The sequence below is a fragment of the Ruditapes philippinarum genome, unplaced genomic scaffold (assembly GCF_026571515.1).
Source record: "Ruditapes philippinarum isolate M1 unplaced genomic scaffold, ASM2657151v2 ctg7159_1_1_1_1, whole genome shotgun sequence".
Classification (NCBI taxonomy): Eukaryota; Metazoa; Mollusca; class Bivalvia; order Venerida; family Veneridae; genus Ruditapes; species Ruditapes philippinarum.
The window spans coordinates 289-19,149 of NW_026860734.1; the positions used below are offsets into that span (position 1 = coordinate 289).

Here is an 18,861-nt window from a genome sequence, read left to right on the forward strand (position 1 = left end):
AATTGCGATATTTGACAAAGAAAATTAAAGGATGCCATGTTCGATGCTGAAAAATGTCGTCAACGTGTTTCAAAGTTTTCTATTACGCTAAAAGTGGTTCAGTGATTCGAAAATCTTACGTCGTAAATATCCATTATTAAGTGATGCAGGGCCTCCGTGCCAGAGTGGTTAAGGTCACTGACTTTGAACCGCTATGAGTTCAATTCCACTAACTTTACCAACTTGGTTCATCAAACTATTTATCAACGTATTCCAAAGAAGTCATTTGACTCTTATTATCTTTTCTTTTTATCTATTTTGGCGTTTCAAAAATTTAAACTAAACAGTTAACTGCTGGCCAACTGGAAAAGGAAAATGAAAACAAGTCGACCGTAATTTTATCTAAAAGAAATACAACAATTTTTATTCTTCACGTTTTACTAAAAGTATTACTGCTTTATTAGGCTTAAACACAACCATAACTTATTGCTGGGACTGAATAATAGTTTAATAATTTATTTTCATCAGTAAGTAATTCAGATACAAGGTATTTTTGGGCTTAAATAATTTTTTTATGTCATTTTGGGCAAATTTTCTGACCTTTATTGGTGGAATAAGACCTTAGGAGACCCTCGTGCATTATTTCAGTACTAGATGTGTATACAAGCATTTATACTGCATATTAACAGCATAGGGTATATTAATTTGAGTAAATGTCCCTCATCAAAACTTCAAAGGGGATGGAGCAGATGTCTGCTCTTCGAAAACAGAGGAGGGGACAAACCAGTAATAAAAACTTCAGTAATAAAAACTTATCAAGTCACCATTAGTTACGCAACAACCCTACAATTTTTTCACATGGCGTATTTGGCTACTTTATAAATCGCGAGGTTATTTTTTTGTCCCAGATATTAATCTGATAATTGAAAATTTAAATTTATAAGAATAATCATATTTGGGAAACTTCTAATTATGAGACGTCTTAAGCTCTGGGATGGGGAAATGTTAGTTATTTCCTTCAGATTTTTTAACATAAATATATTTAAACATAAATAATTATATTTGTAGTTTTATATTTTTTTAATAAAAAATATATGTTACACTTCTGATTATTATATCATTAAAAAGTTCAACACACAAAATTAATTCATAGATCAAATGATAAACAAAAAATGGCAGGCTTCTGAAATCAGGAAACCACCGGCAAAAAAGTGGACAGCAACAACTTTTTTTGAGGTAAAATGTAAGAATTTTCATACAAGTTCGCTATTAAGCCAAAATAGTGTATTTTTTTTATTTAAGCATTAAATAGAGTAAATGAATGAGGCAGAGCATTGGTTACTGGGACGAATTGAATAAAAATAAACTAAGATAAAATAAGAACTGTTAACAGTAGAAAGAATCACGTTACATCTCTTTATGAACTGTTTGTATAAAGAGAAATGACGGCACGTAAAAATAAATGTACGGTTTCAAGAAAAGGAGTTCATTACCCATCACTACAATGTACATAATATGAAGTTTGATCAAGGTTTCTTTATCAATTTCAATCCAGATTTTACATTGTACAAATCATGAAGTTTAACGTTTATTACTAATAACTATATAACGTTCAATAATCTAATATCATAAATCTAATATCATATATTGTACGATAAAATCACACTTAAAAGTCAAACCCTAATTATAAACTATTAACCAATTATCACAGCCTTTGTAAAACGTTAGATATTATTCGATATATAGGATTCATATATCAACTACTTGCAGCCGTCGGATATTGTTAGCTTTATGATACACATGTATATCATAAACATATCAGTACAGTTTAGCATTCAGCTTCTCTGATCTCTTGGATATTATATAGTAAATATGTCACATAACTTTAGCAGCAGCTACTGACAGCTCTGAAATAATATACATATATCTCATAAATCAAGAAGCAGCTTCTGACAGCTCCTTATTGATATACATATATCTAAAAGATTTATCAGCAGATCTTAGATAATATCTGTAGGTCATAAATAATACATATAACATAGCTACTGGCAGCTCCAATGTGATATATATCACATACATATATTATTAGTCTTTAGCAGCAGCGACCGGCAACTCTTGTATCTTTTTTTTTTACTTTGTGATATATATCAGTGACACATCTTCAAATGTTGGCAGCAGCTACTGGCAACACTGGTATGTCATAACTTTGTGATATATATCAGTGACACATCTTTAAAGCTTAGAAGCTGCAACTGGCAACTCTTCATGAAAAAAGTTCAGAATTCTTCTCCAAGAATCTTCTTGTGCCGCAGCATGAGGTTCTGGTTGACCACCCCACCAGAAAAAACATATCTGAAAATAAATATCCTTATAAAAGGAAAGCAGCTATTCTATTAAATGTATATACCTTTAAAAAGCAATATGTTTTTTTCTAATTATTATCTGTGTTGATTTTCTTGCGTATCAGACTGTATTTTGAAATGTTTTCAGCAGCTCTGGAAAATAAGGTCTTACACTCCTGTGTAAGAGGAGTCGCATACTTCATTCATTTGCACCTTTTATGAATAAGTTGCATAGTTTTTTATGAACATGATTTCTGTTGTAATGAAGTTCTAAAATAAATATACAAGTTTGTTTGTTTGATTGATAGGGTTTTTACGCCACACTGACATATTATTGACCATATGGCAATGTTGGAGGAAGACCTCAGGTGCCCTTCCCTGCAATATTTCACACACTTACGGGTACCCAAGTAGGACCACCGACGTTCCGTATGCTAGCTTGCTAGCTTCCACGAATGAAAAAAATCTAGGAATTCCTTTTTAGGTTTCGAACCCACAGTGGTGAGGGGCAAATGGTTTCAGGTCAATGACCTTAGTATAAAAGTGCTGAATAAAATATTAGTTTTAATTTGTTACTTCTTTTTGACAATTAAGTTAACTTATTATGTAAAATGCAAAAAAAAAGATAATTAAACACTGTTTGTTGTCAGTCATCGCAGATGGAAATAACTGGCTATCAGGTAACCGTTTAGCCAAAATTCAAATTAAGCTAGACAGTATGGTCTGTTAAAGCAGGTAGTGAGTGTAAGATTCTTATAGTTCATAATGGCTAGATGGCATCAAAACCAGTGCCAAAATTTTGAAAGTTAGGTAAGAATTGAAATGAAATTCAATATAAAGGGTATTTTGTTTAGTTCAGTTTCATAAGATCAAAATTACTGTCATGGAATGAAATCATCAATGGCATAGCAACATAAGACAATGTAAAAGCTGATGTTAATAAAATGACAGATAATTTGATCTCATATGTAAAAGAACCAATAAACTAATTTTGTAATTAATTCATTTTCTTAATTCATTTTTTTACTGAATTTTTCATTGTATTTATCATTTGCATTTTCTTCGTGGCAACAGCACTTATATTTTGGTTCAAAAAATAATTTTAACATGATTTTCAATTAATTTTACTATGAAAGTGCTCAATAAAAATATGGGCTTAGAATAATTACCATGCATTTACATAATAAACTCAGCAAATTACCGGTAAAACCAAAAATATATGTACTCTATATTATTAGACTTCACTTTTACTTACCAAATGATTTATGATAAGACATGTCACAGAGCGGCGTGTAAGGCGGTTCCACGAGATGCCCCGCCCTCGGTAAGATGCAACAATACAATTATCTGTCTTCCTCTATAGGATATAAATCTTTCAACATTCGGATACATTCCTTCGACTACACATGTCGTCTTCACTTAATATATTCAATATCTTCACATCAGTTTTCCATACCTGTTGAAAAATGTGAAATGTTATTAAACCTTCAACTGCCGAATTTATGTAATGTATCCACCCTGCTTTGAATTTGAAACAGTCCATTAAAGGCACATTATGCTTCAGGAATTAATTAATTTCTACTTCTTTAGAAAGGGCAAAAATTAAAATTTATAACATTTAAAAAGTGGTTTTTGAGCATGTTAGATACTGAAAAACATAACGATAAATATGAAAAAGTTTGTAATATAAGTAGCAAAATGTATACAAAGTAGTTTTTTTACTTCAATCACTACAACTGTCTGTACTAATTGCCAAACAGCAACAGACAAAAAACATGGTTACTGAGCTTACACTTTGGAAACTATAGCAGAATACCAAACATTAAAAACTTTTGAGAAATAAAGATAAAAGCATTTCTGAGGCATAATGGGCCTTTAAAAGTTTAGCGGATTTCAATATCAAAACAAGAAAATTGAGCTATAAACAGTTAAAAGGGTCTGTTCAGACTGCAAAGAAGTGAAGACTCTCCTTGCTTTATACTAATTGCAATGGCTAATCATTTTCAGTTCCAGCAGAATAAGAATTAAGATTATTCCTTACAAAAAGATAAACACTCCAGTGAAAATGGATAAAAAATCTCTTTGATTAACTCATCTCACTCCAGTGAAAATGGATAATAATATAATTTTTTTTTTATTAACACATCTCTAGAACTTGTTGAACGAAATAAAATTATCAATTTTATTATAATTAAAATATTAAATGATTTAAATACAATTTTCCAATTTTCCAATAAGCTATTCTACGGTCAAACTGAAAGCTCCTCCATTGCTTTCGAAATGATTTTTCCATTAAACACATACCTAAAACTTGATGTTAATTGAAATGTAAACATTAACTTTATATAATTAGTTTTCATAATGTCTAAGGTCAGTAGTTCTCCTTAACTGTTTCTGAAATGTTTATTTGCAATTTTTCAACTGTTTCAATAGCTGTAAAGTAAAGTATATGCAAGAAACAATAAACTATTTACTGTTGCAAAGATATACTAGGTCATATAATTTCTTCATATACAACATGAAACAAATGTTGGCATCTTCTAACTATTATGTTTAAACTCTTTTTTTTGGTTGGATTTAATGTGGTATCAACACAGTATAGGTCATATAGCATCTTTCAAGCTTCACTGGTGCAGGAAGACATCAGGTGCCCTTCTGTGCATTACATAACGCGCCAACAGGCACACAAGTAGAACCACCAACGTTCTGTAAGCTAGCTGGATAGCTTTCTCACAAGAAAGAATTCAAATACACTTGGTTGGCTCGAACTTACAGTGGTGAGAGGTAAGTAGTTTTAAGTTTATGACCTTAACCACTTGGCCACAGACACCCAATTATATTTTAACATTTTCACATTTTTTGTAAAAACTTATAACTTTATATATATACTTACTTGAAAAATATCTGAAGGTACATAATCCAATGCTTTATGCATAGCATATTTACCATCTATATTAAGAATTTTGTCAAATAGAAGTCTGAAAAAAAAAATAGTATTAATTCGCTTAAAGCAGCATGCCTCCAGATTTATGCTGCTTTTAATGAAAATTGTTTATATGTATTAAAAAGTAAAATAAGTGAACAAGGAAGGCAATTTACAAATTGCAATTGACACTTAAGAAGTTAAAGACTATAAACAAAATCTTAACTAACACCAATGCCCATTACAACAAAGTGGGTAATGACAATAGCTCAGTTTACTTTTGGCTTTTTTTTTTTTAATTGGAGCAAAAAAATGTATAAACATTATGTTGTTTTTTTTACAAGTCTGCATTCAGAGCTTTTTTTGAAAGTTGTATATGGTATTCTCTGTGGTCAATTAATACAGCCTTCAGCTTACACTCTTAAAATTAATTAACAAAAAATCATAAAAAGAATTTAGGAAACAACTTACGGTACTTCTGGTATATCGCCACCACTGTACTTCATCGGTGCTGTTGCATTAAATGTACAACCATTAATGTTCACTACTGCACGTACCTGGAATCAAAATTGCACAGAAGGAATTCAATGTATTGCATTAACAATAAAGCTTTTAACAAATGACTGCTTACTCATGAGACAGATTTTTAATGCAACCTTGTTATTCTAAGCCATTTAATTCAAATACTTCTTTCATCACGCTGAAATTGTAATCTTGCACAAAACAATTTGTTTGAATGTGGTGAAGACATACCTATTATGCCAGACAGACATCTTTGACCTCCAAGTACAAGCTTGAAGGTGCATAAGTGGGACTTGCATGTGAAACATTGTCTACTTATAGTGATATAATTGTGAATCAATTGTTTTTCTTCCCATTAATTTATGAATGCAGAAGTAAAGGACCAGACACAAACTACAATTGCGCTTTACACTATATGACAAAATGGTTAAGTTCAATCCATTTCTGTGACCTTGACCTTTGAGCTAGTGACATGGGTTTTGCAAGTAACACATTGCCAACAATTTTGTGTATCAATTTATTTTGACAATAAAAGTTTTGGAACAGATTAAAGTATACCATTTTGTGAACACACATACAGACAGAGTACTCAATATCCCAAAACCCAAATTTTATTGCTATGGGCATAAAAAAGGGCATTATTTTTAAAAAATCCATAAAAGTTATATACTCTGGCCTACAACTGGATGTAATGGTCGTTTTGTTCAAAGACTCAAACCAACATATTGATGGCTTCAGTGACAGGGCTTTGTATCAAAAACATGACAAAGAGATGACTTTATTTTGGATGCAAATGCTATTGTTAGGATATATCTGCATATAAATTATAGCATAAAATAAAAAAACTATAATAGATTCAAAACAATATAAAAATGGAAATTTTCAAATTCAGGTTGAGTTATTACCTTTTTACTATACCTCGCCATCATGAGTGATATATCCCCACCTTTAGATGTCCCGATCACACCTAAACCACTTGATATAATGTTGTCACGTGATAACAACCAATCAATAGCTTCCTGCAATAAATTCAGAAATATCTGTGAAACACTTTTAAGTTGCTGTTATTTGTTAATGATTCATACCCTAGACAATGTGAGTTTTATCTGCTTTTCCAATCCCCAAAACCCCTAAATTATTTCTGTAAGAAAATACCTTCGTCACCTACATATGAAAACAATTTACAGTTATTTTACAGCATTTACAACCTTTGATTGGGATATTTACATAGCATAAATTACTATTGGGAATACATGAACAAAAACTTAAATAAAAAGGTTAACCAACGCTTACACCAATACCGATGAGTGGAACATGAAAAAACCTCCACTTTTTTTCTACAAAAAGTGGAGCTAAAAAAACAATGTAGCAAGTTTAAGAGTTAAACGAAAAAACAATGTTAACCATCAGTCCTCAAACATTTTGTTCAATTGGTAACCCTTGCTATGAAATATGAACTATACATTGTTTACTTTGGGATGTTTATACATAACCAATCATTTGGTACTGCTTTTTATTTGAATATAAAAAATGTTCATGTAAGAGCTAGTTATAAAAGTCAAAGAGGCCTAGGGTGATCTACAGTTTAACATAATTACCATGTACTATTTCCTGTAAGTCTAAAATGACAAAGTAATTTTTGGCTACAAAAAAAGTTATGGTAAAATAAAACATGTAATGTCAGTGGACAGCAACTGCATAGGTAATCTTGAGTACTGTAGCTGTTATGAACCTATCGAAATAAATTACAAGCATCAGTTGTGAAAGATAAATGATAAAAAGCAGAACTCATGCACAAGACTCAAAATTACCAAACTTAATGCCCTTGATTTCACGATCAATTGCAACGAAAGTGACCTGCGCCTTCCGGGAATTGAACCCGGGTCGCCTGATTCACAGAAAAAGTTCATAAATGAGAAGTAAAAAAGAAAAAGCATACCAGAAAATAATCTAAGTTGAGATCAAATAAACTTTTTGGCAAATCTTTGTACAAGAAGTAGGGCAAAGCTAACGATGCAAACCCCCTGGAAGCAAGCAGGGCCGACCTGTATTCTGTTACTCCACCTACTGTTCCAAACAGATCTATCACTGCAGGAAATGGCCCATCACCTAATAAAATACATATATATAATAATTTATATATATTTTATTTTGCTTTGTGATATGATATTGAAATAATATCGGTAAGATATATGTCTTATCACACTGTTTGTAACTCAAATAATCATTACTCTATACAGTGATTTTCCTACTTATATAACAGACTCCGAAAAAAGGCCTCTTCCCAATTGAAATTTTCTTTAAATTCATGAAGTTTTCCTCAAAAATCTGAACTTTAACCAGCTTTTTTACTTCCCAAATCAGCAATTTTAGCGATAATTTTTCCCAAAATCAAGAGGCTCAGGCCTCTTCACAATTAAGTGAGAAAAATCACTGCTATAGAATTTTGGTTCTGGTTCTTTACATTGAATTATAAAGCCAAAAATAACATGTACATGTAACAGATATAAATGATTCATGCTCACAAATTGAGAAATGTAGACTGCAATTCTTATGTCTCAACCATTAAAGGCATCCCCTCAGCCACAAAGGGCAAAACATACCCAATAACATTGAATATGATTTTGTTTCATTATCAAACTGTATATCAAACTGTGTCTTTCACTTAATATTAAAATATAGTGTTGTACTTTATGTAACATATCCTATTCTCTAGTTATATCTTGGGGCTTAGGACTAAACTGGCATGGATGAACTTTACATAACATTTCTTTATAGTATTTTTCCTGTATACATAGAATATGAAGAATTGTTATCAGTTAATATTGACCTGCAACCTTTTGGTAAACTAAGAATCTTGTATTATCAGGAAATATGATTATTCTTTCATGCTGAAGGCTGGTCAACATGTAATGAATTTACTCTATGTCACTTCAATTCATTAGTAACACTTTTAATTAAAAGTTTTTAACAAATGTACTTTAAAATGCATAATCATAGGAAATACTTGTGTTATACATGTATGATTCAATAAAACTTAACTTTAGTTTGATCAAAATAAAAGTTGAAATTTTAACACAGTTTTCTGGATTTACTGTTATTTCAGAATTTTTTATCTACTTCTGTTGTGTTTAATTCTGATTAGGTAAATCAGCACTATATACAAAGACTTAGTTACATTTTGGATCCCCAATTTGTGTACCATTTAATCAATCAATAACCTGTGTGCAATTTTTCAAATCATTCCCTCACCCTGACTTCACATAAATCAATTGCAGATTTTTCCATTTTAAATGTATCACATACATGTGAACTCTCTTTTGGGGAATTTTCAAGATTTTGTTGCTTTTGTTGTTGTGTTTTACATACAGTACGCTCACCGCGGGTTTTGCTTTTTCCGCGATACCACCGCGGACGATTTTTTTTTATCGCGGACAAACGCGGGGGTTCGTCCGCGATGAAAGCCTAATTTCCCCCGCGATCCCCGGTGTTCAGTTGTTTCCACCGCGGACAAAATTCTGACGACCGTTCTTCAGTCGTCGATAAAATCAGTCACCCGTTTCCCGCGGGGGAACGCCAAGGTCAGTTGGTCAGTATAAATTAACCTCCAAAAATAATAGACGTTTTATTATTTCTAACGTCATCATTTTTACACAATGACTTGAAAATTGACCACAATCGTCTCCTTAAATGTTATTATACGTTAAATTTTTTTAACGGAATTTGAAATAAAAATAATTACAGCTGTACCTGTTTTTGTTGTTGTTTTTAATATTTTTGTTATAAACGTCCACAAAACTATTCGTCCAAATACCAATATTTTTACAACTGAAATCGTCTTTTATCACTGTCATCTTTACTTTTTCATTCCTTGTGGTTCTCAAAGTATTATTGCTGTTAAACTATATGGGAGCCATAAATATGATACTTAGTATAAAAAAGGACATTAATTTGTGCTGATTTCTCAATGATGACTGACGCTACAGTACATGTCCTGTAAGAGGTCGATGAGTGTGAATACAAGACAAGACATAAATAAAATACATGTACATGTACATATCTTAGAAATAAAAGAAAAATATATTTAAACCATCTATAAGATTTTATTTGTATGCAATTATATTCTTTAAAAACGGGTAGACTTGTTTGTTTGTGTTTTTTTTACAGTAAAAACCCCGTCGAAAAAGGACATGAAAAATATGCATGACACTTGCCAAAAAGTTTTTGTATACTGTACATACCGTATATTTGTTTGACACAAATTCACCCATTAAAAAGTAATAATTAGGCTGCCTTTTACAAATTATAAAATTACATTATTATCCTCAGAATTAATTTCAATGAAAACTAAATATAATAAATACAAGAAAGCAAAGACAATTACGTTCAATTGTATGTACTTAAAACTACATGTTGTCTACAAATACTATTATTCCCATGAACAATAATATCTTAAGATAAAAATAAAATGAAATATTTTTAACTTGAAAATCGGTCGATGGAAGTTCTTAGAAAATAACTGCCATGTGCTTGTTTGCCTTATATACATGTATGTACATGCTGTTCATAATAAAATAACAAAAAGTATAACGTCAAGTTTAATAAAATTCTGCAAAAAAAAATCTATAAAAAAATAAAAAAGAACAAACAAACAAACTACTAAAACAACAAGAGCTGTCCGTAAGACAGCGCGCTCGACTTTTTTATTGCTTGCCAATAAAAAAAGTTTTTGCAGTAAAAGGCAATACAAGAATCTCTGTATTTTTAAAGTGAACAAGTATTCCAACTTTCAAATTAATATCTCAAACAGTTCAGTCAAAAAGTGGACTGGTACTAAAAACTTAACCAAGATTCTAAGTCGATAAAAGGCCTTAATTTTTAAAACAAATCCTTGACAGAGTTACCTTCTCTTGCGTACAGATGGGGGTAATGATGTGAAATAGCATTAAAAAGTTTCAAAGCAATATCTCAAAGGGTTAAGGCAATAAGTGGATTTTACCCATATTCAATGTATTTTCTAAGTCAAAAAGGGGCATAATTCTGTCAAAAACCTTGACAGAGTTATGTCCTCTTGTCTGTTGATGAAGGTCGTGATGGTAAACAAGTATGGTCAGTTTCAAAGCAATACCTCCAATGGTTTTGAAATAAAGTGAGGTGGTACAAAAAACTTAACCAAGCTCAATACACTTTCTAAGTCAAAAAAGGGCCATAATTCTGTCAAAAACCTTGACAGAGTTATGTACTCTTGTCTGTAGATGGAGGTTATGATGGTGAACAAGTATGGTAAGTTTCAAAGCCATACTTGTAATACTTCTGAAATAAAGTGGGGTGGTACGAAAAACTTAACCAAGGTGTGACGCCAACGCCGACGCCGGGGCGAGTAGGATAGCTCCCCTTTTCATAGAAAAGTCGAGCTAAAAATGAAAATAAACTTCAACAGTTGATACAAACTTCTAAACATATACATTACGCTCACACCTGTAATTAGATAAATCAAGAATATCATTTAATGTATATTTTGGTGAAATAAACGCTTTCTTTTAATGTTCCAAATAAAATATAATACTTTATGATCAACATGCAAATAAACAGAAACAGTAAAACGCATCTGACAATTGAAAGAGACGTCCTGGAATATTGCCTGAATAAATTGTTGAGGGTTACGTTTTCAAAGTTTTTAAATAAGAAACAAAAGCTGACATATAAATTGTTGTAGTATCTTTTTCATAAATGTCATATGCCGAATTTTTCATTATTTGACTTCAAGTTTCTCACTACCATGAAGTTGCGACGACAATGATTTATCTTGATGTCGAATACATATTATACATTACGCAACACAATAACAAGAAGAAGAACAAGAAATACATGTACACTGCATTTGTACATGTACTTTTATTACAACAAAAAAGAAAACAAACAAACAAATTTTACATATAGTTATATGTACAGTACATGTTACAGTACGTACGTATACTGATGTTTAAATACAGTAATTAATTTTTAAAATTTATGGTTTCCACCGCGTTGACCGGTGTTTGACCGCCGCGTTCCTCCGCAATTTACCGCTGCGTTCCGTGGGGGAAACGGTTTCAGCCACCAATTTATGTCCACGGTGGTGAAAATTTTCTGTCCGCGGGGACACGCGGACAATATCTGAGCAAATTTTCGTCCGCGGTAAACCTCATCCGCGGGGTCACGCGGGTTTTGAAAGTCGCGCTGAGCGTACTGTAGTACCAACACAGTCACTGTCAGGTCATAAGGTGACTAAATCCAGCTTTACTGATAGAGGAAGACCTCAGATGTACTTCTGTGAACTATTTCAGGCACAAATGGACACCCTACTAACAGAACCACTGATGTTCCATAAACTAACTGGACTGAGCTTCCTCATTTTGAAAGAACATAAAGCTCGTGGCAGGATTAAAACCCACAGTTGTGAGGGGCAAGTGATTTAAAGTTCACAAAGTTGGCCACTTTGCTGTGGATCCCCCTTTTATAATTATGATAAACGAAAGATATGACTTATCATAATTTTAAAATTATCAAACTTACCTGGTGGTAAATATAGTTTTCCTCTGACATTTCCATCTGTCACTTCATAGTTTGTTACACCTGGAGATTTGTACCATCTCTCTATAGTAGTTTTACAAAGTTCTGCAGGAGTTTTCTCCCTTATATCTTCCAAGGAAAAGTGCCCATCATAAACTGTGATTTGTGTGGTGAAAGGTGTGTCTAAATTCTTTTTCATAAGTCTTATACCATCAAGCTGCCCAGGACAAGGTACCAAACTCCAAAACAACCCCATAGCCGAAACACCTGAAATATGAAAGATTTACATGTAATATGCATGTAATTCGTTGTCATTGTATAGCACAAACTTTGTTTCAAAACAAAATAAATGTACTGTTATTGCCTGAAAAAGAAAAATGTGCAGAAAATGAGAAACTTCTTTTAGTTTATACAAATTTATTTATATTTAAGTTCTACTGTGTTGGAAGCTAGAAGGTTATTGAACCACTAGGTCTTTTAAATTTAATGGCAAAAATCTTTCCATATACATGTAGTTTAGTGATCCTACAAGATCATTATTTTTTCATTCATCTTTAATCTACCAAGTGCTCAAGCTAAGAAATGTTTAAATGTTAAATGTTTGTTTCCTACACTTCTTAAAATACATTATACATGTAAACTAACTGTAATGTCAAATAACTAGTATTGAACAATATAAAATATTATTTAGTCTACATGTATCATTCTTAATTGACTGTGCTGGCTTCCGAGACATTTGAGTAAAATTGGGTTATATTAACACTATAATCAAGGATGAGAGATGCTGGCTTAAAGGTTAGGTGTTACTTTATGCATATATTGCCATAGAATCAAAAGTTTGTGGTGGGATTTAAACCCACAGCTGCAGCTGTGATGTTTAAGTAATACCCAAGTTTTTATCTGAGTCAACAGATGTGCTTAATGACACAACTGATTTGGTCAAGGGGTCTTGGAGGATATTTTTAACAGCATTTTCACCGATGATATGGATCATCAATCTGAAAATAATGATAACCCAGAGAACTACCAAGTCAGAGAACCACTACCTGTTCAAGGAGTTATCTAGGTAAAGGTATAGGAATAGCACTACAAAGATATTAATTTTCAGCTACATTACCTGTATATGTTCCTGAGACTGATGCCTGTCTTCCCAAGTTGACTATGCCTTGTTTATCTGCTGTGAAACAACCACATGACTCAAATGTCTTCTTTTCCTCTTCTAAATATGCATAGACAGTCACTTTCTGGTTGGAGTCAAGTTTATCAATTTTTATTTCTAGTCTGTCATCAACTAATAGATGTCCATTCGGTTTGAATGCTATTTCTGGAGCCATCTCTCTAGTAAATGTTGAACAAAATTGACTACTACATGTCCATTCAGGTTTACAAATATGTTGTGATTTTATATTATTTACAGGTTGAAGCTCTCTCGACATTTTTCTTTCAAAATGGCGCACGGCTGAGGTCAAAGTTCTTGAACAACTCTGTTGTAACAAATTTGCTGAGAAATGTTTTAACAGACCTGAAAGTGGAAGTGAAAGAAAAGCCATGATTCAGAACTGTTCAATATTTAAAGGTAGATGTGTAAGCAGCCGGATAGCTCAGTCAGTAAAACCATGAAATGGTATTTTGAGGGTCCCAGACAGGAGTCGCTGTCAGGCTGCACATTTTTCTCACCATGTGACATTTGCTTGGAATTTAATTCACAATGACCTTATAAACGAAATCACTTTACTCTTATCTTGCAAAACTATACATACAATGTGCATGTGTTACTTCTGATCACTGAAACTTTCTTGGGAGCCAATATATTGAAACTTGAACCTTTTTTTTTTTAAATTTTGCAATAACAAAAGTAGACTTGTTTATAATGCGTACTGTGTTTTTAAAAAGAAATATACAGGTAGCTTTTAAAGGTCTTCAGTGTACCCTTTCATATACTGTGAAATGACATTTAAACGCTGCATCAGATGAAAAACTTAAATTTTAAAAAGCAACTTATAATTTTTTTGAAGCCAGAACTAAGTGTTTTTCTCAGTGGAAACAACACCTAGACTTGCTGAATTTTTGTTTGAATTTGGAAAAGTCCATTCAAAGTTCAAGTGATTTCAGTATCTAAATATAAAAATTTAGTTACAAAATGTACCAACATGCAGTATATACAGCTAGGTCAGAAAGCGTGATTCACTTTTAGTACGAGCAAGCGATGGGATAACACCTTGAATCGAGGTCAGCTACATTGTAGGCCATATAACAACTTTTTGTAATTTGTTCTTTGAGTGAACCCCAAAGCAAAAAATTTTCAAATATAAACTTCAGATATCCTATTCACAGAGTAATGAATCCCCAAAAACTAATTACTTGGTCCTGAATTGTTTGACCCATTTAACAGAATGTTTTTCTTTCAAACTGTCAAACCATCCCCTGTCCAAATTATCTCAATGTCTCATTGACAAGTCTAATTAGTTGGCTTACCTGCAATAAAATGTAACATTAATATTTCATCAACTTTATATGAAATAGAGTCTCTAGTTAAACAACTGTTAAAATACCTAAAATATCTTCTTTCACGTCTCATTACTTGGATTAGCAGGTCACTTCCAATAATAGTACATTTATGAAGTGATACAATGATTCGTGACCATACATACATGTAACCTTTGAACCCCGTCCATTCGATTTATCCAAAATTTAAATATCCGAATATATGTGCAGTACACGAAAAAGCAATACAGAGCTTCTTTGTATTGACAAGTATATTCAAACACAACTTTGATATCTCCTTTATACAATAATATTTACATAATAATAAAGTTCAAGTTACTCACAAGAATTTACAAAACAAAATGATTTGGACATAACTATTCGACCCGACTTGCTGAAGGTATTACGCCGCTATTTTCATAACCTGAACAACACTAAATTCATCTCGGTTATCACGTGACATTTTGGATACGAAACACGCGCATTTTTCTTTAATCATATATACCCGTGCTGCTTTGCTACTCCGTAAAATGGTATTAAACGACCGTGGATATATTTTGACGTGACGTTAATACCTGGGATCCCAGCTTATATTATGAAAAATGTTTCATTATAATTATCTTGTTCATTACTTAATTTATTGACCTCGTTGAATAAAATAATATCATATTAATATCATACTCGAGTACACAACATCACTCCTTTCATTCACCCCAAAAGTATTCATCTGTGTGTATAAGCTAGTCCCAGTTTAAATCTTTTTACTGGGCAGCTGCGTCCTTCCTCCAGTTTTAAGTCAGTTTTGTTTTCACCTTTTCATCTCAGTCTTAACCGAAGTAATTTTTTTAAAATTGCTTTTATTTTATACATACAAATTAGCTCTTAACACATTTGTCTTAATCACCAGACATCGCGCCTGCTTAGTGTAATCGTAAAATACTTTGAAGCTGTAGAATGTAGATAGAGATCTGTATAAGATACGTATGTATATGTTAATTATGAATTAAATGCATTTATTTCAGGTGTGTGATTACAGACTTGTGTGTTAGGTTTTGATTGTGATGCAGTCAGTAGTTTGCCAAAAAGCCTTGAAAACTGTCTTTTTGCGCTCGTATAAGGGTTCAAAGAGAGGTACAGTTGAGTTCACACAAAACTTCCCACCCTTGTGCACTACTAATGTAATTGTTGCGCTCAACCGTTTCTTTTATCAAAAGTAACCTCCCTTTTGAACCTTACGCCTCTCCTGTAAACATTGCCAATGGCGTAAGGGTTCAAAAGAGAGATTACTGTTACACACAAAATAGAATCAGAGTGACCTCCTCTAAAAACATTGCAAATGGCGTAAGTGTTCAAAAGGGAGGTAACTGTTGCGCTAAAAAACGAGTTGATTAGAGTAACATCCCCTGATAACATTGCAAATGGCGTAATGGTTCAAAGGGACGTAACTGTTGCGCTAAAAAAAGATTTGTTTAGGGTGACCTCCCCTAAAACCATTGCAAATGGCGTAAGGATTCAAAAGGGGGGTAACTGTTGAGCTTTAAAAGAATTGGTAAGAGTGACCTCCCCTAAACATTACAAATGGGGTAAGGGTTCAAAAGGGAGGTGACAGTTGAGCTAAAAAGGAGATGATTAGAGTGAACTCCCCTGATAACATTGCAAATGGCGTTAGGGTTTAAAGGGACGTAACTGTTGCACTTAAAAAAAGAGTTGTTTAGAGTGACTTCCCCTGAAAACATTACAAATGGGGTAAGGTTCAAAAGGGAGGTAACTGTTGCGCTTATAAAAAGGCAGTTAGAGTGACCTCTCTTGAAAACATTGCAAATGGCGCAAGGATTCTAAAGGGAGGTAACTGTTGAGCTTAAAAAGAATTTGTAAGAGTGACCTCCCATTAATTTTGCAAATGGCGTAACGGTTCAAAGGAAGGTAACTGTTGCGCTCAAAAGAGAGTTGTTTAGAGTGATTTCCCCTGAAAACATTGCAAATGGCGTAAGGATTCAAAAGGTAGGTAACTGTTGAGTTTAAAAAGAGTCGGTAAGAGTGTTCTCCCCTTAACATTGCAAATGGCGTATGGGTTCAAAGGAAGATAACTGTTGCGTTAAAAAGAATTGGTAAGAGTGTTCTCCCCTTAACATTGCAAATGGCGTATGGGTTCAAAGGAAGGTAACTGTTGCGTTAAAAAGAATTTGTAAGAGTGATCTCCCCTTAACATCGCAAATGGCGTAAGGATTTAAAAGGGAGGTAACTGTTGAACTCAGTTAGTGTCGGTAAAGAGTGTTCTCCCCTTAACATTGCAAATGGCGTAAGCAATCAAAAGGGTGGTAACAGTTGCGCTTACAAAGAGTCGGTTAGAGTGACCTCCCCTGAAGACATTGCAAATTGGCGTAATGATTCAAAAGGAAGGTAACTGTTGAGCTTAAAAGGAGTCAGTAACAGTGTCCTCCCCATAACACTGCAAATGGCGTAAGGATTCAAAAAGGAGGTAACTGTTGCGCTTAAAAAGAGTCAGAGAGTGACCCCACTGGACCAAAGCGTCTTTGATAACGTTGTTAATATATGAGAGATTTTCGACCATGCGACCACATACATGCATCGAGGACATGTTTGAAGGGAAATGACCGTGCGACCACATACACGCATCACAGGATTCCCCTTCTCTTACGAGAAAGGGACAAAGAGTTGTCCGCCCTTTTATTATAGGGCAGACTTGAAAATATGCCATTGCCTTATGTTAATGATAAGGAGGCTAATTTTCACAGATATGTCTTGAATTGGTTTATATACAACAATAGTAACGCAAACCAAGCGGGTTATCAGTTTAAGTCTTTTTAAGTCCGATATGAAATTTTAAAAGGATAATATTTAACTTCTTGGAAAATTTTGAATTTAAAGTTTTTTCCACTTATCATTCTATGTATATAACAGAATTATTTAAATTTTGCAAAACATGAACGTATCAAAAACGTTTTATATGCTTTAAATATTGGAGATATAATTCACACCTTGTTTTTTTTTTTTCAAATATTTACCTGGGGGCATTTTTGGCGAAGTACTGTCCCAGGACGATAACTTGAGCCGATGTTTACATAAAAATATAATAACAATGCGAAACAAAGGTAAGGCAGACTGAAACCTAATAAATGAAACACAAAGTACAATGTCATAGTTTCATGTACCTTGATAGCGCAGAAGACAGTCCGTGTCAGTGTAGTGCCATGCATTAAGAAGCTCGTATAATAGTTACAAATTCCCATTACATTTGAGTGTTTATATAATCTCATTTTTATTTGAAATAGTTACATATGCATGAGATAGAATATTTTTGTACACAGCTAGGTTGATATGCAGTTGTGTTAGGTTTGGGGAAAACGTCAAACATCAGGAAAAAGCATTATCAGAAATGTAATAAAGTGTGTTATATTCAATCTATAAATATTTCGTAATCATAGGGTGTTTAAAATTGTTTGATTTTTAAAATGATAGCTATATATATTTTTTTTTAAAAATCACTTGAAATGTAGTTAGTTTCTTTATAAAGAGTGGAACAAAAATGAAATAAAAAAGAAACATAAAATAGAGACTAAGAAGAAGAAATTTATAAGAACCAAATACATATGTATATTCAAATGATCATACAAAAGACAAGGGAGAAAACAAAAACAACAACAACAATATCATAGTAACATGGCAGAGCAAAAGATTCAAACATATAAATGCAAATCATTAGAATTTACTTTGACGTTGATTTACCAGCCTGGTACACACGGGGGAGGAACTGTTACACGAAGGATGGAGTTCTTATGATAACTTGTTCAGGAGTTCTTGTGATAACAGTTTTCTGTCACGGAGTTCGTGTAAGCGCCATTTCCTACTGATGTAATGAGCTCGTATGGCAAAGTTCAGATTTTATTTTAACATGATTTCTTATTTATGTTTTAATGTTTTAAAGACTTACAAAGATTGGACGGAACTTATACTATAGGACGTTACCTGAATATATGTTGTGTGTTGAATATTACAGGCAATTTTAGAACGACACCATTTTCACGGCATTTGTTACCA

General features: G+C 32.8%; 1 protein-coding gene across 2 annotated transcripts; it reads right to left on the reverse strand.

Annotated features, from left to right (window-relative positions):
* Positions 1–3,649: 3,649 nt before the first annotated feature.
* LOC132713200 (acyl-coenzyme A amino acid N-acyltransferase 1-like) lies at positions 3,650–15,268 on the reverse strand. Of its 2 annotated transcripts, none has more exons than XM_060695686.1 (8): positions 15,147–15,268; positions 13,436–13,840; positions 12,322–12,585; positions 7,706–7,875; positions 6,672–6,785; positions 5,716–5,801; positions 5,215–5,299; positions 3,650–3,777 (listed from the first exon to the last, which is right to left on the reverse strand). In XM_060695686.1, exons 1-8 carry the CDS (start codon positions 15,175–15,177, stop codon positions 3,697–3,699), a joined length of 1,236 nt encoding a protein of 411 aa, XP_060551669.1. In that variant the 5' UTR covers positions 15,178–15,268; the 3' UTR covers positions 3,650–3,696. The 2 variants fall into 2 exon arrangements, with proteins under 2 accessions (XP_060551669.1, XP_060551670.1); XM_060695687.1 differs by lacking the exon at positions 15,147–15,268 and adding an exon at positions 14,871–15,011.
* Positions 15,269–18,861: the final 3,593 nt, after the last annotated feature.